Source organism: Talpa occidentalis, unplaced genomic scaffold, assembly GCF_014898055.3.
Source record: "Talpa occidentalis isolate TD23 unplaced genomic scaffold, MPIMG_talOcc4v2.1, whole genome shotgun sequence".
NCBI lineage: Eukaryota > Metazoa > Chordata > Mammalia > Eulipotyphla > Talpidae > Talpa > Talpa occidentalis.
In genome coordinates, this window is record NW_026555331.1 from 133,374,328 (window position 1) to 133,393,673 (window position 19,346).

At 51.0% G+C, this 19,346-nt stretch overlaps 1 protein-coding gene and 1 long non-coding RNA gene across 4 annotated transcripts; one reads left to right on the plus strand and one right to left on the minus strand.

The window, feature by feature from the left end:
* Positions 1 to 2,071: 2,071 nt before the first annotated feature.
* Positions 2,072 to 7,008, minus strand: FEZF1 (FEZ family zinc finger 1). 2 transcript variants are annotated; one of them, XM_037512345.2, is made up of 6 exons: positions 6,984 to 7,008; positions 4,725 to 5,227; positions 4,353 to 4,574; positions 3,951 to 4,085; positions 3,547 to 3,679; positions 2,072 to 3,118 (listed from the first exon to the last, which is right to left on the minus strand). In XM_037512345.2, exons 2-6 carry the CDS (start codon positions 5,151 to 5,153, stop codon positions 2,760 to 2,762), a joined length of 1,278 nt encoding a protein of 425 aa, XP_037368242.1. In that variant the 5' UTR covers positions 5,154 to 5,227; positions 6,984 to 7,008; the 3' UTR covers positions 2,072 to 2,759. The 2 variants fall into 2 exon arrangements, with proteins under 2 accessions (XP_037368242.1, XP_054548575.1); XM_054692600.1 differs by having other exon boundaries at positions 2,087 to 3,118; positions 4,353 to 5,227.
* An 848-nt stretch (positions 7,009 to 7,856) lies between these two features.
* On the plus strand, positions 7,857 to 12,730 carry LOC119246136 (uncharacterized). 2 transcript variants are annotated; one of them, XR_005125467.2, is made up of 5 exons: positions 7,857 to 8,181; positions 9,606 to 9,688; positions 10,440 to 10,678; positions 12,029 to 12,105; positions 12,633 to 12,730. It is a non-coding gene; the product is annotated as an uncharacterized LOC119246136 (long non-coding RNA). The 2 variants fall into 2 exon arrangements; XR_008550842.1 differs by having other exon boundaries at positions 10,440 to 10,602.
* Positions 12,731 to 19,346: the final 6,616 nt, after the last annotated feature.

The following is a 19,346-nucleotide window of genomic DNA, read 5'->3' on the forward strand; positions in this document are numbered from 1 at the left end:
TTTCTGAATTATCACACCATCCCAAATTAGAGCAGAATCTCTTCTCTCTCTCTCTCTCTCTCTCTTAACTAGAAGTATTTTACAGCTTAGTAGGCTTAGGAATTTTCTTCAACAGTATTCTTTTCTACCAGAAAAGTGCCACCTGGAATGTTTTAAAGAATTAGATCGGGGGTTTTGAGAATAAGTTCAAGAAGCAAAGGCTGTTTTCTGCTCTTTAGAATGAGCCCTGACCTCATTTTGTTTACTCACAGGGGGCAAATGCTTTCAAGATCAGACTCAGTCACTTCGAAAAGGTGGTTACCCACACACCCCACAGCATATCGCAAAACTTCCTCTGCCGCGTGAGCAACTGTGAGGGAATGCGGCCAGCGCCTAGGACAGCCGGCTGCAGCAGTCAAAGGGAGGTGGCATGTATGCCAGTCGCCAAGATTCTGAGGGCCCCCAACTATGGCATTCCAGATCTTACCAGATTCAAATCTAACACAGATCTGGTCTCCACAAAGGATAAGGTGGGGCGGGGGAAGGAGGATCCGAAACAGAGAAACGTGGGCATTTTATCACATAATTGCTGGGCTGGGTCTCAAAAGCCCCAGTGCCCGAGGGGCATGAGGTGAAGAAGGGCGGGCGCCCAGGGCCAAGAGCCGAGGAAGTCTGGACCCGACGTCTGCTCTTGGAATTAGGAATTCCCTATTCTCATCACCCTCCCAGCCAGTTCTGTACCGGGGTCTCTGGCACCCCACCTCGGAAAGGGGCCCCGGAGGGTCTTGGTTAGGCTGTCGCGCGGGACGCGCTGGCCCACGGCCCCCGGTCACCCCGCGGGGGTTGCGGGTCGCCTCCCTGCCTCTCGGCGGGCGCAAGAGCCGGCTGGGTCGTGGACCCTCAACTCCCAGAGCGGTCGATCCTTTCTGGCCTGGAAATAGGGGTTCGGGTTGCCAGGGAAATTGCCGCCGCACCCCTGCGGTGCCCCTTGCGGATCTCTGGCCTTGCACCCGTGGGTCCTGCTCCGCTCGATCTTTCCTCGAGCGCCGCCAAGCTCGCAAAAGTGAGACCCGAGCGCAGATGGAAACCGGTTCCCCGCGACCCTCGCTACGGTCCAGGCGCTGCAAAGAGCAGGCGAAGCCGCCCTGCCCGGAGCGCGGGGAGCAAGTCCTGGGGCCCAGCTCTGGTCTCCGCGCCCGCCTGCTGGATCCTCAGTGGATTCTCTGCCGCCACCTGCCCGGAGAGAGCGCGAGGCCGAGGGAGGGGCCGAGGCGCACCCACGCGGCTGGTGGGGCGGCGGGGAACCGTGCGGTGCGCTCCCCCCAGGCCCTCGCTCTCCGGATGTGGCCCCACTCCAGCGGGATGGCTGCATTGGGCTGTGAGCTTGTCTGGCAGCTTCTACTGAGCAGCTAATAGTATAACAACCCGGCTTTGATAAATCTGAACTAATTACCCCTCTTAATTAAAGTCTTTAGCAGTTGTTTCACTGTTTTGGCAAGAAAACAGGAGAGACTTGCAGTTAGAAAACACCAGAGCCCGAGCTCACAGCAGAGCTGCTGATTAACACTTGAAGCATTTCAAGGACCTGGCACCCGCCACAGTTTGGTTTTCATCCATGTTTCCCCCTTGAATGGAAGTATATTCGTCTATAAACATATACACACATGTAAAAACACGGAGGCTCCTTTTGCCAGCTGTGTACAAATCAGCGTGTGTCTTGAGGATGCAAACAAGAGAGTCCCCTCTTCATGGTGTCACTGGAAGGCGTGCGGGGATGTGCATAACGCGAGTCCCCTAGATATGTTGTTCCCATTTCACTGAGCCCTGCAAATGTGTAGGACAGCCGGGGACACAGACATGTTTTTGTGAGAAAACGTATTTTCTGGCTCTGAACTTTATGAAAGTTTTACTTTACCAAAAGCCGTAACTACTTGGAGGAACTCTTGTCTGGTCCCTGTGATTTTTTTTTTTTCCAGATCAAACATAAGATGATCAGAATCCAAGGGCTGAACTTTTTTAAGAGGAGGAAGGATGAGAGGATTAGAAGTAGTGATCGCTAGCTGAATAATATAACAGAGCCCTGAAGTTTGTTGATTAAATAGGCATGTTCCAAATATTTATTTCCAACAGTCCATGAATCAGTTTTCACGTGCAAGAATCAAAACCAAAATTTAAATTCATCCATACTGAATCACCCTTATCTAATTCATATGTGTGTGTGTGCTCACAAATGTGGAATGTGCCTTTACAGGCACACACATCTCTGCGTGTATATATAACATACACACAATGTTTTGTTACCTCGGGGAAGGAGGAAGTGATAATAAACAATCGGCAGGCATCTTGAGATCGCAGAATCAACACAATGGAAATATATACAATAATAAAATTAAAATGGTGCAGCATTCCCGGGTAGGATAATACAGATCTCAATAAATACAGCAGAAATTTGTTTTTAAAAACAAAACAAAACAAACACCATCTCTCCACCCGAGATGAAAAGTCTCTCCAAAGTTTAAAAAGTAATCAGAAAACAAACACCCCCCCAATTTCTCATAATTGTTAGTGCCTATATAGAATATAATACACAAAACCATTCAGCAGGTGCATGCAAGAGGCAAAAAGCCAGGGAATGCAGAGGCTTCTGGGCAGCGCTAAAGTGTGGGGCCCAACACGCCCTCTGTTCTGCAGAGGAGCTTGTACCAGGAGGTCCAGCTCTAGTCTGCCACTGCCTCAGTAGTGGGACCCCAGCTGGGGCCGGGAAAGGACTTTGGCCTTAATCACTGGTGACCCTGGTGGAGCCCAGGCTGCAGGGGCCCAGAGGGCGGTAGGGGTGGTGGCAGAGGCGGGAGGGGAGCTGACGGTGGCTGCTGTAGAGGGGGCGCCGGGTCCGAGCCGGGCTGCCCAGCGGACGTGCGGGCCAGCCCCAGGCTGCTGTCATGCAGCTTGCGGACGTGCTTCTTGAGGTCAAAGTTCCTGCAGAAGCCCTTGCCACACGTGGGACAGGTGAAGGGCTTCTTGTCATTGTGGGTGTGCATGTGGAAGGTGAGGTTGTAAACCTGGTGGAAAGCCTTGTTGCAGATATTGCACTTGAACTGCTTCTCCCCGCTGTGGGTCAACTTGTGGTTTTTGTAATTCCCTGAAATAGACAAATGACAGGGACAGGGATCTGAAAAGAGAGTTTGAAAAGGAAGGGGAGGGGGGCAGAGGACAGCAAGGCAAGAAGAGCTGCCACCATTTGCATAGCTAGTGCAGGGAGGGCTGTGCAGGGAGCCTGTAATTCTCTTCCCACGTTTATTTTTAAATAAACCAGCAATGCGGCCTTCCCTCTGCATTTAAATCCATATTTATTAATCCAAGATGTACATGGAGAACAGGTGGTTAAAAAGAAATACCCCCTTGGTAATGAACTATTCATTTTCTAATACCAATCAGACTTGAGGGTTGGAGGTTAGAATCCCAACATAGGCGCTTAGTAACTAGTTGTGTTGTAAGATTTTCTAAAATATCCTAAGAACACCAATTAGGGCAAAACTGCCAAAAAGATAATGTCCTTGAGTTCCATACCTTTTTGATGAAATCCTTTGCCACAGAATTCACACACAAACGGTTTGTAGCCTGCGTGTATTCGGGTATGCGTGTTTAAAGTGGAACTTCTATTAAATGCTTTGCCACACTGGTTACATTTGTGAGGTTTTTCCTAAGAGGCAAGTAGGAAAAGCAGAAAAGCTACGTTATTTTGTTTTCAAGTGGGATGCTGCAAACTCAAAAAAAAAAAAAAAAAAACCAACCCAACAACACTGTGAGGCTTTCTTTTATGAGTTTAAACAAAACAAAGGCAAAGACTACCTAGCATTTCCAACGAACACACTTTAAATAAACCTTGAGTTAAAGAGTAAGGGTTTACCAGTCGCTTTTGCTACAAAACCATGCTGGTGTAAGCCAGGTGAAACTGAGACAGAGGAACACACCTGGGTGTGAATGATCTTGTGCCTGCACAGGGTGCTGGCTTGACGGAAGCCCTTTCCACACACTTTGCAAACGAAGGGTCTGGCTCCTGTGTGCACCGGCATGTGACGAGTTAAGTTATAGTGTGCGTTAAAGACCTTAAAGTAAAACACATGTAGCACAGGTTAGCACTTTGAATTCAAGTGAGCAAAGGGAGCGGAGCAAGGTGATAACCTTACAACAAATGTATACATACAATGACAAAATAAAACGGGAAGCAAAGCAGGAAGGAAGGAAGAAAGCAAGGAAGAAAGCAAGGCAGAAAGGAAGGAAGCTTTTAACAGGGGTATACATATAATGCTAAAATAAAACAAAAGAAAAGAAAAGAAAATGGAAGGAAGACATCTCTACTACACAGTACTTGCCTTTCCACACACTTCGCAAGTGAAAACTTTGGGTTTGGTATTAGGAGAGCCTCGACTGAAGTCAGAGGTTTTGAACGCGATTTTTTCTGACAGAAGCTGGGCGCTTTCTTTCATGTAATGCTGCAGCTGAGCCTGGGACAAGTCTTTGAAAGCTACTCCCGAGGGGTACTTCTCCACCGCCGGGACCACCAATTTATTCCTTTCGGCTAAATACGTTTTTGGCTGCGGGTGCAGAGGGGAACTGAGGAAATAGGAGGCTACCGGGTGGATGTTGACGCCGGCCGCCGGGTGGCACGGGCCATCACCTCGATTCAGGTAGCACAGAGCTCCCATGGCGTGGAAGGAAGAGTGGTTGACCACACGCGGCCTTACCAGCTTGTACTGCTGCAGGGGCAGCGCGTCGCGGGCCAGGTCGCCCTTGAGGCTCAGCGCGCAGTTGAGCAGGTCGCTGCAGCTGAAGGCGGGCGCCCCAGACGCCGCTGCGGGCACCGCGGGAGCCTCCAGACTCGCCTTCCGCGGCTCCGAGCCGGTCATCCCAGCCTTGGGGCTCGTGTCGTACGCCACAGGCACGAAGGGGATCATGCAGGGGATCGACGAGTTAAGATGAAGAGCATGCTTGGGGTCCCCTTTGGGCACCGCTCCCTGCAGGAAGTGGGGGACGGGCAGGGCCTTGGGCTCGGGGGTGCGCGCCATGATTCGCTCGATGGAGAAAGCCAAGGGCTTGGAGGCGCTCATCACGTTGCCCCGGGCCGGCGCCGTCGCTAACATTTTGGCAGTCGCGTTGTGGCAGCTACTGTCCATGTCGGAGTCGCCAGCGTCCGTCCGCCGGGGCCGGGCTGCGCCGTCGTCGCTTCGTTCCCCTGCTTGTCACAGACCTGCAGAGAGCAGGACGGGCACCATCACCACCAGCAGCCTCCTCCTCCTCCTCCCCAGCATCACCAGCCGAACCTGCCTGCCCAGCCCAATGGACTCCTGCCAGCCCATCGCAGAGTTCTTGGCGCACCAATGACTCGGGGACAATCACTACTTATTTCTATCAATAGAAAGTGTTGTGTCAATAACGCAGCCAAGATCTCGCCAATCGTTAACTTCCAAGAGGAGAAGGTAAACTAGATAATTGCTCAATTCGCTTCCAACAGTCAACAGGAAAACTTTTTTTTTTTTTTTCCTGCAGTCAGTGACTACTTTTCATTGGTGAGGGAGGTTCCCCCGCCCCTAGGAGGCGGGGGCGCTCGGGGCAGCGCGGCCCACCCTCCCCTCTGCGCACACGCTCCTGGACGCACACTTCGCTCCCTCCGCCCCCCGCCCCCCTCCCCACCCCCACCCCCCGCTTTTTCCTCTGTCTTTTTAATCTCAATCTGTTTAACCAGGCTTTAGAGGCCAAGCAAATCTGAGATCAATTTTCTCGTTTAGCTCTAAGTGACATCATCTAAAATCATTGTGCAAAGGCTAAATAAGGAAAGGAGTCTAATGCAGGAGCAAACGCCAGGCTATATTTATCAAACACCTGGCTCCTGAAAGCCGTGGCCAGGAAGCCTCCGACAGCAAAATCCCACTTTTCCCTGCATGGTTCTGCTGGGCCAGGACTGGGCCCAAGTCAGAGCTGCACCGGCTCCTCCACAAGCCCTGTTTTTCCTCTAGGGCCCCGGGCTGCCTGCTCCCGGCATTCTCCAGTCTCCGCGGCCCGAACCGAGTCCGGACCTTTTGGAAGACGCCAGCAGGTAACTGGCCTCCCAAACACCACCCACCCCCCCACCAGCCCCCCGACAACGAAATGCCTTGGGAGGCTTGTTATGTGTTTGTGGTTTTGTAAATACGATGGTATGGCAGACGCTTGGGAAAGACACACTCCATCCACAAAGTTGAGGCGATGCAAGGATAAGCGGTGTCACACCAAGAGATACCTGGGCCGGGACTGGACCCCACCCTCGATACACACCAATACACACGCACGCGCGCGCGCTGGGTCTGTTCCATTGAGCGCCCGGAAAGAGTGCCTTTCTTTAAGTGCCCGCGCTCAGCGAGCTCTCCCCGAGCAATTCAAACACTGAACGTTGAGCGGAGACGGAAAACAGAACTTACTGCTCCCCACCCACAACCTCCCTGCTGCCGCGGTCCGCAGGCCCCCTCCGAGCCGCGAGGCGGAGGCCAGGGCGCGCGTGCACCGCGGAGCGGCGAGCTCCCCTGGCAGCCGGAGCCCCAGTCGCGGCCACAGCCACACCTCCGTCCCCCGGAGAACTCGCGGACACCAAGCCTTTGCAACGCCCAGCAGCCGGGTGCCCACCTAGTGTGGCGCCGCGGGGAGCCTACGGAGTGGCCCGGCAAGACTCCGGTGGCATTGACTCGGGCAGCGCAGGTTCTGCCGCCCAGGCGGCCGCGGCCGAGAGCGCGCCCGGAGCAGCGGCGCCAGCCTCCCTGTCGCTGAGGGTGGCACGCCTGCGAGCGCGCGGAGCTGAGCCCCGGGGCGGCGGTGCCAGGGCCGGGCGTGCACTAGCTGCCTCGCGAGGAGAACGCAGAGACCCCGAGCCCGCGCCGGGAGGCGGAGAAGGAGCGCAGAGGTGCGACCTCTGGGCCCTGCGCCATCCACGTCCGGGAGAGCGAGCGAACGCAGCAGCCCAGGGTGCCATCTACCTGGTGAGTTACCCCCGTGGGTGCGTGTAGAACGGTTGGTGGCGGTGCCAGACATAGGGCCAAGCTGCTATGGGCGTCGTCTTCCAACAAGAGCCTTGGAAAGGGTCAGCGGGGGAGGCCAGAACCTCTGGGATTGTTGAGCCACTGACCAGTTCCACTCAAAAATGCAGGTGCACCTTTTACAGAGGAAATCGGTCTCCAAAAATTCCTTTCTCCCTACCCCATTGCTCTGCACATGCTAGGAACCCCCCCCCCACTCTGGCTTTAGATGAGGGTCTGTCTCGCCCCCGCCCCGCGAGCCAAGAGGGTGGCAACCCAGAGAGCCTGGTCTGGGAACGCGCCCGCCCGATGCCCAACGGGGGAGCAGAGCAGCTGGCTGGGTGGCGGGGAAACCCAACTGTTGCGGAATGGGGGAGGAGGCGTGAGTCCTATTGAAAGTTGGAGGCCGTCAAAGGGCCTGGTGGGGGGAAGGTCTGGGTGTGACCGGCCGTCGCAGCTCGGTCTGGAAGCGCCAGGTTTCAGGTGTCCGGGTGGCCGCGGGCTGCGTGGACGGCTGCAGCGGACGGAGGGCAGAAGCCGGCGAGCGCGGAGCCCCCGGGCCAGGTCCGGGGAGAGGCGCCACACCCGCGGCAGCTCTTCGCGGGGATCCTCCGCTGGCTCAGGGTGCGCCCAGGCTGGAAAAGGTCTTTCCTTTGGCTGGTGGGCCCGCAGAACCTGTCTTCTCTTCTCCCCTGCTCAGACAAAGGGCGCAGGGACCGTTTTGCTCAGGGAAAGAATGGGGGCTGGGGGCGTCCCACGACAGATGGGTCGCGGTTAAGACTTTAATTGCTGCCTTTTGGGGCGGATCAGGTTTCCTTTCCTACCTGCCGCTTCCCAATATGAAAAATTCCCCTCCTGCTGCACGCCTCCGACCTCAGGGCCAGGGTTAAAGGAAAAAGCAAAAGAAGGACGAAGCAGCTCGGCCCGGGAAAGCTCTGGAGCGCCCAGCTGACTTGCACAACTCACCCGCTTCCGGAGCGTTACCTGCCTTCTTGACTGAATGCCACCAGTTTCTTTCACGTTCGTCGCGTGTCCCTCCCTCTCTGTCTCCCCTCCCCCACGCCCTCCTGCTTAACGGCAAAAGAGCCTTTATTTGACCTCGGTAAATTTCTCCTTCGGTGGACACCGAACTAAAAAGGAAAATTATTGGCTAAGGGCTGTACGTGTTTTGTATAGTTATTATTTCAATAGTTTGCTTTTTCACTGATCTTTTCGGGATTTGCCTTTTTGACAAGTGTTTGAAAGTATAGTGTCATTTGAGTAACACAAATATCGCAAAGGAGCAGTTATAGCCTTCCTTTAACAAAAGATAGGCCTGAGCGTCCTAATCCTAAAGACTGAAGGAGGTACTTTGTAGATACAGGTCTTGATCGCGCAACGTTTGTTAATGAGTATTTTCCATTCAAAATCTAAACTAAATCGTGTTAATTTAAAAAAAAAACTTTCTCTCTGAAAAAAAACAGCTGTCTTAAAACGCAAAAGCATTTAGAAAGGGGTTCCTCTTATTATCAAATTCATCCAGGACTTTAGGGATTTTTCTCCAAACATTTGAAAACTAACAAAACCCCATCCCCAATCAAAGCAGAACATATTTGGCAAATTTAAGGCTTCTGAAACCATTTGTCACTTTTAGCATATTTCTTAGGAAAATGCAAGGGAACCTTGTTTGTTTTGTTAATGACAAAATAGAAACTTATAGTTTTCTTGGAGACTCCAATAATTCCACTACTTTGCATCAGAGCTGATGATTAATTGTCCCTGTTCTTCTCAGTCATGGAATGGCAGGATTTGCCTGCCTACCCACTTTAAATCCTTGTTGAAGGCAAGTCTTAAGTGTGTGGTTTATCCTGAATGAGATGTCCTGAGGGAAACAGAAAAGCCCTCAATATGAAGAGACCAGATAACAAGACTCTGGGTTAAGACTTGAAAAAATGAGATAAATGGTCTATGCCTCTCAAATAATTTAAAGTTCTCCTTTTTTGATGTAATTTAGTTTTGATTTCAATGTTTTCTAAGCTGTGTTCCCGATATTACATAAGAACTTGCATAATTTTCACAGACTTTTTATTTACATCCCTGTCACAAGTAAATGCAGGTTTTGGTCAAGATTATAGCAATCTGAAATAAAAAGGCAATGTTGTAGAGCTGTCAATTACCAAATAATCCATAACCATTCATTTCATCTTCCTTAATAAGTTATAAAATACTGTTGAATTTTTTAAAATGTAAAGTGGATTGGGAAATATTATAACTTATCCAACCTTCTGCCAAGTGCATGAATTCATTCTAGTGATGTTTTTACATTCTTGAGGCTTTTTAAATATCCACAAACCAACACCCTCCCACAGCAAAACCAAGAGTCTTCTTTGTTTCTTACTAGCTAAAGGTAGGAGAGAAGATTTAGTATTAATTTTGACAACCTCCCCTTCCCAGACTTTCAGACTCACCCACACTTTCTTTTACTTTAATAAGTAGCGCCAAAGACTACATGCCTTCCTTCCAGAGAGGAAAAAGGCATTTCTAAATTCCTCTACAGTTTTGCTCAGTCTTTTTCTGTGACTGGTCTTTTGTTATTTCTTGCAGTGTGTTTTGGAGGTGGGTGATGGAATGACCACAAATAGGAAGGGTCCGAGAGTTTTAAGGAATGCGTCTGTTGAATGTCTCAGGTTAGTCGGTGAATACTTGGTGGGAACTAACTTTCCAATAGGTTAACAAATGCATGGATGACAAGTTCAGATTTAAGGGTACTAGTACTTTCAGTTAGTTTCATAGCAAATAAAATAATTCTTCCTAATTATGTATAGCATGTGAAGGGCAGCATCCCACAGATGAGGCGTATGGGAAGGGTCATTTAACTCACAGAGTCTTTCTTTTGGAAGCAGGATTGGTGGGACAGTAGTTTGGTTGTGTCTGGATATTGGTTCTTACTCTTTCTTTTATACTAGGGTTTCATTTAAATGTAGCAAAATCATTCTTCTTAAAATGGCATTTATATATTCAGTCTGTAAAAAGTAACTGACTAGGAGCCTCTCTGGTGGAGAAAGGGGTTAAGCACTGCACTATGAAGCAAACCGCAGCCTCTGCAGCACAAGTTCGATCCGGGCGGGCCAGGGAGCAACCCACATGGCGAAGCAGATTTCTCCTGTCTCACCTGCTGCTCCCCTCAGCAGTGTGTTTCAGTCAGTCTGCCTGTTCTGTTCCCCACTCTGTCTCTGGTGAATCCTCTCATTGCCGCCCCCCCCCCTGGCCTGTACCCCAGCTCTCGTATGCATACGTAAATTAATCTTTTTAAAAAAGTAACTCATGAGCCACAATATGAGAGGTTTAAGAACCTGCAGACATGAGACACCCATCCCCTCCCTAGGCTTCTGCCCCTCCATTAATGCTGGGATTTTTCTCACCCATTCCTGTCCACAGGCCTGTGAGGTGTGTTCCCTTCAGACTGCCAGGCTCGCACTCAGGGCTGGACTTGATGAAAAAAAGAAGCTTTACAAGTAACCCAGTTTCTCCAACTTATTTGAGATGCTGCTTAGAAGTCAAGCAACAAAATCCAGCCAAGTTTTGCTTGCAATTTACAATGGTATTGCTGAAACCTGGGAAGTGATCAGTTAGAAGCAGACACCCCCAAACAGTCTCTGGCCACACAGTGATAGCTGGTTAGTGCAACTGGCTGACTAGACTGGCAGCAGTCCCTAGATAATTTTAAAAAGTCCTTTTGTAGATAAAAAAAAAAAAAAACCATATTCAACACACAGCGCGACTCATTCCTTGACACTATTCATGAGATGTAAACCAGTTTGGGTGTTATTTTCAAATTTTCTTATGTCCCATGAAATAAAAGTCGATGATAGAAATTCAAATAATTGAGAGAAAGGCTGAGCTTAGGGGAATGGGGAAGCAATGGAGGGCAATCAAATTTTTTTAAGCTAGAAATCTCTAAGAGTCGTTTATAAATCCATTTACCTCCTGGACCCCGGCCTTCGGTCGCTGCGACCCGGGAGCGCCCCAAGCGGACCCACCGCCCCGGGCGGTCTTAGCCTCCATTTCTGCGTCGGCCTCAGCGCCCCCAAGACCTGGCAGCCCGGGGGAACCGAGTTCCCGCTGCCGACCTAGAGCACCTCATGCACGATTCCTTTGCCCAAGCGGAGCCATTTCATCCCAGCCCGAAGTAAAACAGAAAAGCTGAGCACTCCCCGACCGGGCTTTGCACTTATTGGCTCCTGCTCACGGGTCCCCAACAGTTAGGATGACGTTGGCATGGCCGAGGGCGACCCGGCTCGGCGAGACTGCCCAGGAGGGGCCGGGGGGGGGGGGGGGGGCGGTGGCTCCTACGGCCGGAGGGAGGTGGGAGCTGGGGCGCCACCCCGCCGCCCGCCGCCAGGCTGACCTCCCAGCTGGGCTGCGACCGGTGCGTGTCCAGCGAGACTCCGCGGGCCCGGCCAGGCCTCCAGGGGTCGGGGCCGCCAGCGTCCAGCGGTCGCCGAGCCGGCCCCACTGACCTCGGGCCTCGGAATCGCCGCTGCCCCGACCCGCACCGCGGACTTTGGGGTGCGCTCGTGCTCTCGCCTCTCCTCACTCCCACCGCACCCCGCAAGTCCTGGGAACCCCCAATCCCACCCCAGCTGGGAAATGTGGGTGGTGTGGGAGCCTCTGAAGAGTTTCGGGATGGAGCCGGATCGGATTTTATAACCAAGTAACAGCTGGCAGAGAACTCTTGTTTGAAAAGTTTTCGATTCTCTAAGAGACCTGCTTTGCCCACTCGGGGTGTCACTGAAGGGTCAATTATTGGAGAGGTCAGGTGAAAGAGAACACGCCTGACGCAGTGGCACGCTCAAGAAGGAACTGGAACATCTCTATTAGTTTTGCTTGTCACTTTGAGTTTCCCGGAAAACACTTTTCTTAAGCCAGTTTCTGACGGAAAACACTTTAAGCCAATTTTAAACGGGGCTGGGGGGGGGCACCCCCGATTATCTCCTCCAAAAAAACCCTTTTCATGTCCTTTGTAGCCCCCACGAATCCTTCCTTCGAAGCCTTTTGGCCTGAACTGAGAATTTGTGGGTGTCTCCTGACCGTCCCGGGGAAGGTGAGAGAATTTTCCAACTAGATTCTCCTAGTCGGAAGGTAGAGGACAGTTTCCTTCCATCTCGCCCCCACCTCCCTTGGCCCCACCCTCCAGTTGGCCCTTTCATTCCAGCTTCTGAGCTCTCCCTGTCAAGCCCTTTTTCCTTTCTAAAAGAGAGGGGCTGGCCGCGCGCAGAGGACAAAGCCCCCGCGGCCACCTCCAGCTGCTTCCTCGGTCCATAAAGGGGGGACGCGCGCTTCCCCGGCCCGCCCGCCCCCCCCCCGCCCGGACTCCAGCCCCCCAGGCTTCTCCCAGACCCAATCCCACAGGATTCGAGCTCCTTCAAGAGCTGAGCTTCAGCATCCACGCTGAGAAAATCCCTCACGAAGGAATCCGAACTTTTCCACTCAGTTAAATGATCGCCTTCCTGGGTTGATTAATATGGAAGTCTGTTTTCCGCTCTTCCCACGCCCACACCCCCTTTTCATTTAAGTTCAGTGAGCCCTTGAATGTCACTAACAGTTGCATCTGTCCTTGTTTCCCTCCAGGCTCGCAGAGGAAGAGGCTACTTGAAACCCCGCGAAGCCTCAGCGCCCGCGCGTGTTTGGCGGCCCCGGGGAAGTGCAGCGCGCGCCCCGCGCACCTCGAGGGGCCGGCCTGACGTCACGGCCCTCGGCGGCTCCCCGGGGCGTGGGCAGGGGCGGGGTGGCGGCCCTGAACCCCGGGCGCCCGCGGGGTCCAGGTGGGGAGGCAGCCGCGCGGGCATGGGGGGAAAGAAGCGGAAGCTGTAGCCTGGAGGTGACTCATGCGAAGACTGAATGGGGTCGGTTCCTGCTGCAAATGGAGGGGAAGGGAAAAAAAAAAAAAACAAAAAACCTCGACGTAACCCTGTGATTCACAGCTTCTCCGAAATTTACATAATACAAGGACGTAGATGTAAACCTAAAGGACAAAAATAATAATTCAACAGCACATATTCCATTTTCGCACCATGGGCCTGGATATGTTCCCAGTGTTGGCACATGAGCTGATTTGCAGAGTTTTTGTCATGACAGAGAGTAACTGAACTTTTCGCACCACTGTTGAAAGACGAGGGAAAGAGAAATTGGCTGTAATGACGCTGATTTCGAGTTCTTGCGAAGGGCAAACGAGTTTTAAGTATTAAGAGCATATGCTGTGTTCAAAAGGCTGCGGGCCTGAAAGAGGGCCCCTCGAGGGCTTTCCAAAGGACACGCTTCCCTTTTATTTGACTGACGGGAACTTTTTATTTGAAAAGCAAAGTCATTGTCCTTTAATATTAATAAGTGATTCCAATGTATTATTTCCCCAAACAAGTGAAGGTCACAGCATCTACTGAAAGAGAGACCCCGCTGTCCAGCGGGCTCTGACCGCTCACTCCAAGAGCAGATGGAAAAGTGAAACGTGGTGGCTATTAAATACACTGATTACTGTCCTTGCCATTCGGATTCGGTTTTGTTTTCCACATTGGTAGAAAATGTAGAAACATTTTGTTTTCTACATTTGAACTGAGAGTCCACTAGTATATTCAAATTCTGGAACCCTACTTGCGGTATTTTCTTTGGGATTCCCTGTGGAAGGAAGGGAAAGGAGAGTCAGGGGTGAGGTTTGTGGGATCCCAGGGCCCCCTTATTTTGACCGTGGTGCACATGTGCCCTTTGGCTGGGCACAGCGTTTGGACACGTGGTGCCCTGGGTGAGTCACCAGTGCTCTCAGGTGCCAATAGTGGTTGCTCAAACTCAGAAACCTGACAGACCTTCCTTCCTCCTGCCCTGCCTTCTGAGTTTGACTTATTCCAGTTTCCCTTTTCTCTGCAAAATTCCTGTGAAAAACTGGCCGTTTCTCCCACATGCCATCCAATCCAGTAGTTTATGAATGTTATTTTAATTTCTACAACTTTTACTTAAAACGCTATGAGAGACTTAGGAGAAAACCTTCACTTTTTCAAGTATACAATGAAATGTGACCCCTGATTTTAGCCTCATTAAGGGGGAAATAGAACCCTCTTTCTCCTCCTGGTGATTTCCTCTCCTTTCAAAGCCAAACTCTTCAATTTTCCACCGAAACCAGAAACAGTCTTTCCTCCTTTCTGAGAAAGTTCTTGGTACCACCAAGTTGTCCCAGACATTTTGAGAGCTGGAATAAATGATGTCAGTTTTTGCCAGGCCTCTGCAGATAGTGAACATGTTGTCAACCTCAACAGGGTGGTGATAGTTCCCCCTTACCTTGAATTGTTTTTCTGTAAAATGGGACTGAATCAACACCCACTTTATTCCTGGGAGGCCTTGTGATCGAAAAGCAATTTAAAAATAAAACTGCTTAACATATGAATAGCTATTACCTTGTTAAAAGTTAAGCCATAAACTTCTCCCAACTATTTTTCAGACAACTGTACTTAAAAACAACCATTCTGCTCAATGATTTGATTTCTGCTAATATACACAGAAATGGTATAATACACATCATGAACGACCTTTGCTAAGTGACTTTGCACAAAATCCAGGACATTTCTTATTCTTGGGGACCTGCTCTCCCACATTCAGTCCTCAGTTCCCCAGAGAACATTTTCTTCTATAGATTCACGAATTAACCTTTCACAAAAGCTTTTCAAAATTCCCAGTTTGATTAAAGCAGATTTCATCTCCTAAGACACAGTTATGAATTTCTAAAACTAATCAAATTTGTGATGGATACTCCTAAGTATATGAAAGAACACACCTAGCAATCACACAATATAACAAGAACTCAGTAGTCTGACGAATGACAATGAATGATCTTCTTCAATACAGGCAACTTTGAAGTGTGTCTTTAAAAAATATTATCCCTATTTCCTGCAGGGAAGGCCTGACAAAAACCACACCCTGCCACCATCACCTGCTGTCCTGGCTTTTCCATGCATCACTTGCCACTGTCTGAAATCCAGACAGTGGGTTCTGATGTTTTACTTTGTAAAGAAACATTATTGAAATTTTCTCTACTTGCTTAGCAAAATCTTCCAAAGTTACAAAGTTAGTTAGTTTTGCTTTCTTGGAAGCTTAAGGAAATGATCTAAACCACAAACTTCAACATTTAAGGTTTTGCCCCTGCCCCTTGTACCCCAAAGAGGTATTACTTGTTGGGTATAGGGTGGTCATGTTAAAAAGCAAACCAAAATTGATTTAAAACAAAAAAAGAAATATTGGACACACCATCTTCATTTTTTTAAAGTTATATATTGTGTGTGTGTGTGTGTGTGTGTTGGGGGGGGAGGTTGGGTGTTCATAAATAAACCTGTGTCAGGTTATGGAAGGAGTATAGGAGTATCTGTTTGACTAATGGTCCTAGAATTTGAAGTCAACTCTTCACTTCCTCTGACTTGGGAACCATCCACACCAGGGGAACACACTGTGGAAGATTTCAGGGAAGTCTGACTACGCTTATTTACTGATTTTAAAAAGTTTCCCACAAATACAAACACCCATAAAGTAAAGTTGAAAAGTCCAGGGAGGTGAAAGGCATTGTGGGATGGTGTGTGTGTGGTGTGAGCCCCAGAAGCTGCTGGCTGACTGCAGTAAGGGAACGGTGGGCTTGGGAAACACCCCTCGGGTGAAAAAAAGTAGCTCTAGACCTGCCTAAAGCAGAGCGCCTTAGCTTCCCCTTTCAAGGGCGATCAGTTCCTGCAGCTGCAAGGTCCGAGTGCCCAGCCCCAGTACCCCCAGGGCACTTGTCTCCCTTGCTACAAACAAGCCCTTCGCCTCCTCCCCGCAAGAAAAACGCGCTTTCGGCGTTTTCCTGGCAGCCCAGGAGTGCGGCCAGCGCAGCACTCCCGGACAGGGCAGGGCCCAGAGGGGACTGTCCTGTTAGTTCGGCTGCCAAGGCTGAGGCCCTCTTGGGCGCACGGGATGTCTTGCGGCCTCCTCTGCCCTCTCTTCGATCAGCTAGGCACTTCCTAAGCGCGCACACTGTGGACACATCTCTGGTCTGGGTATCAGGATGCCATTTTAGGCCGCCTTAAACTTGAGGAAACCTTAATGAACACCGACTTGCCTTAAAATTCTCTTGAACTCAGCCTACTGGGCACAACAAGCCCACGCCTGGGATTCCTCATCTGCGATCTGGCGCTTCCCAGATCATACCTGGTCGCGTTCACAGCCCCTGACCAACATCCCGTGTGGGCACAGTGCCTGTGCGTCCTGCTGCGTCTCCTCCCAGCCGCAGCTCCCGGCCGGCCGCTCTCCGCAAGGCCGGCCTTCCTGGAGCCTGGAGCTGGCTGGCCCCTCCCCTACCTCTCCTCCCCTCCCACTAAACTGACCGTATATATAACCCTGCAACTGGACCACTCCAGCCAGTCCGCGCGGACACGCCAGGGGTGGGGCGGAAGATCCTGGAGTGCGCTTTAGAAGGGTCTCCTGTGGCCACCCCAGGGAGAAGGGCCGGTGAGTGGCGATACAGGCCACCCAAGATTTCTGCAGAATCCACCCTACTTTAACAATAATGACCTCAACTTGTTATTTGCCTCTCATCCTTACAACCACCTTCCTTACGAAGTACCCCTTTCACAGAGAAGTTGGGTAGCTTGCCAACGGAACGGGGTGTGGCTATTGAGGGAAATCGTGGCTCGAAGGCCCGGGCTCTATGGTTCCCCAAGCGCAATCATGTACATTCATGTACATTCATTTCTGTTTTTTTTTTTTTTAATCAGGGATTTTCTTTATTTGAGAAAAACATCAAATTCTTCGCTCCCACAGCCTCCTCTCCCTGTAGCATGCGCGCACATTGCAGTGTCTACGCCTTGCTGCCAGCGATCGCATATTGCAAAGGGGATGAAGGTCATGGCCGGCTGCCACCCGTGGCTTCTGGAGCTCAGAGCTGTCGCGCTCACCTCACAGCCTCTTTCGGTCCCGCTCCCTTAACTCCCTTACACCAGAGTGACACACAAGAGCAGACGGAGGCGGCTGCGCGCCCTCTCCTCCCCGCAACGTGGCCGAGCTGCCCGCTGAGCCCCTGGCGAGGGTCCCCAGGCAGCCTCGGAGCCGGGCGCTTTCGAGGACGTCGCTGCCGCAGGTCCAGCTCCTCCCCGCCTCCCGCCAGCCTCGCCGGCCTCTCCCGAAGGTCCTGTCCGTCCAGCTGGCAGCCCTTGAAGGGAAAGGAACTCGTGCCGGGGCGCAGGGAGAACTTAGCCCCGAGACAGACTCGGCGCTGCCCTCGCGAACCCGCGCACACGCCGCGCTCTGGCGCCCGAGGCTGCAGGTGGGGGCGCGCGGGGGGCCGAGCGCGGGGTCGCCTGGGCCGCGGTCCCCGGCATCTGGTGCCCCCCGCCCGCCGTGCGGGCGCCTCTCTAGGCAGCATCGATCTACCCCCTCCCTTTAGGGACCCGGACCGGGAAGTTTCCCTTTTCTGTTTTGGGGGTGAGCAGTAACGGTGACCAAGCTCTGCCTTTAATCTGGCCCCTTCGGGTTCCTTTACCAAAGGCGCGGCGGGAGGAGCCCCGAAGGCTGGGTCTGGCCTCGGGGCGCCCGGCCAGCTAACTGGTGTCCCCGCAGGGTTTCGCGGGGCGCACTCCTCTTGGAAGGCAGACCGTGGCGGCAGGAAGGGGTTTCGGGGTTCCCTGAGACGCAGCAGTGACCTCTTTCCCACTCTCTTAAGAGCACCTTCCAGTTCAGGAACCCTCGCAGCCAAAGCGCCCGCGGGGTAGGGCTGGGGGGTGGCGGGAGGTCGGGCGGGCAGTGACCCTGCGGGGCGGGGTAGGAGGCCCGCGGCGTGTTGCGAGGGCGTTTATTGCAAAAGTAGCAGGAAATCTTTCTCCAGAGCGAAGGACAATGAGCAAGAACTAAAGAGAATTCAAGTGGAAAAATCCGTGAATGTAAGAACGACCCACAGCTGGAGCCCCGAGGTTTACATTAAGCTCTGTGTGATTCTTTCCCTTTTCGGCAAAAGGCATTATATTTTGTTCTCCAATAAATGTTGGGAGAAACTTTCTTCCTATATATGTTATTTTACAAGCCCATTCCGGCTGGACTGAGGCTGTACTAGTTTTTTGAAACACCAAACTGTCCAAAGAAGATACTTTTGGTTGCGCTTCTCCAAAATCATGGCAGAGGGTAGAGCTATTTATCTTGAGTTAACCATGAATTTAATTTAAAAAAATTGAAATATTTGCCGGCTTTTCAGATTTCTTTCTTTAAAATGAACACTTTAAAAAAGAATAACAACACTTGGCTTCCTTTAATAGACAGATGCTTGGGCAGTCACCCTAAGGGTTACACACACCAGTGAACAATTAACTCATTTCAAGTAATTTACGGTGATGTTGGAGAGCATTTCTGGGTAAAACCCCTAAAATGACTTTTCATTCCTTTTCAGAGTTACTTTATACATTTCTTTTCATACTCTTTCCTATCGTTTAAGGGTTCTAAGTTCAAATAGTCCTCATAAAACTGGGAGCATCACCACTCATCTCTGCCTGTTGTCCTCCCTGTGGGAGCCACCGGAGGTTGGGGTGGGAAATGAACCTTGAAGAAATCTCCTGGGTGTGAAAGGGAAGGGAGCAGAGAAAACCAAAATCTGGACGCTGCAAGAAACTGTACATCAAAGGCAGGAGGCAGGTTAAATAGGTTAGAGAGACCTGCAGCAAAACCCTCCTGCACATTGTATTTGCCCCTTATTTCTGAACTCTACCAGCTAGATCCTTCTTTGAATGTCTGTATATGGCTACGAGGGAGTCATCAATGATTGATTCATACTTTAGGATAGAATGGGCCAATTTTGCTGGGATGAGCTGTATCAAGGACTTTTTATTTAAAGAAGAAGGGGTATGTAGGGGTACAGTCATATGACCTGTGCAGCAGCAAACTTGGGGAGATTAAGGAAGCATCCCTGGCTTCCAGGGGGCATGAAGAAAGGGTAGCATTGGGCATGAAGGTGGGGAAGAAGGGGAAGGAGAATGGTATTAGATAAATAGCCTTTGGACAACACCAAACTGGCAGAATTGGTCTCTAAACCAGGAAAGGGAAAGAGAGCTCTTTTCATGCTTATCTTGTCTCATAGGATCTCTTACCCCTAGGGCCCCAAAATTGAGCCCAAACAATACAACATGGCAACCACGAATGAAACAGAGTTTTGTGGGATGGTCTGGGCACTACCATCTATAACATTACATGAGAATGAATTTGAAAGTCCAGGCTGATATAAATTCAGGGGCATCGCCACTTAATTTGCACTAACTCACTTCATTTAAAAATTACTTATGAATATATAGCATGTCA

Bases quoted from the DNA above. Each gene is read 5' to 3' on its own strand.
- FEZF1 (XM_054692600.1), bottom strand. From the start codon at position 5,153: ATGGACAGTAGCTGCCACAACGCGACTGCCAAAATGTTAGCGACGGCG. The intron at 3,680-3,950 runs GTGTGTTCCTCT...CTTGCCTCTTAG, and splicing joins ACAAGATCATTCACACCCAG to GAAAAACCTCACAAATGTAA. The intron at 3,119-3,546 runs GTATGGAACTCA...TGTCTATTTCAG, and splicing joins CAAAGGATTTCATCAAAAAG to GGAATTACAAAAACCACAAG.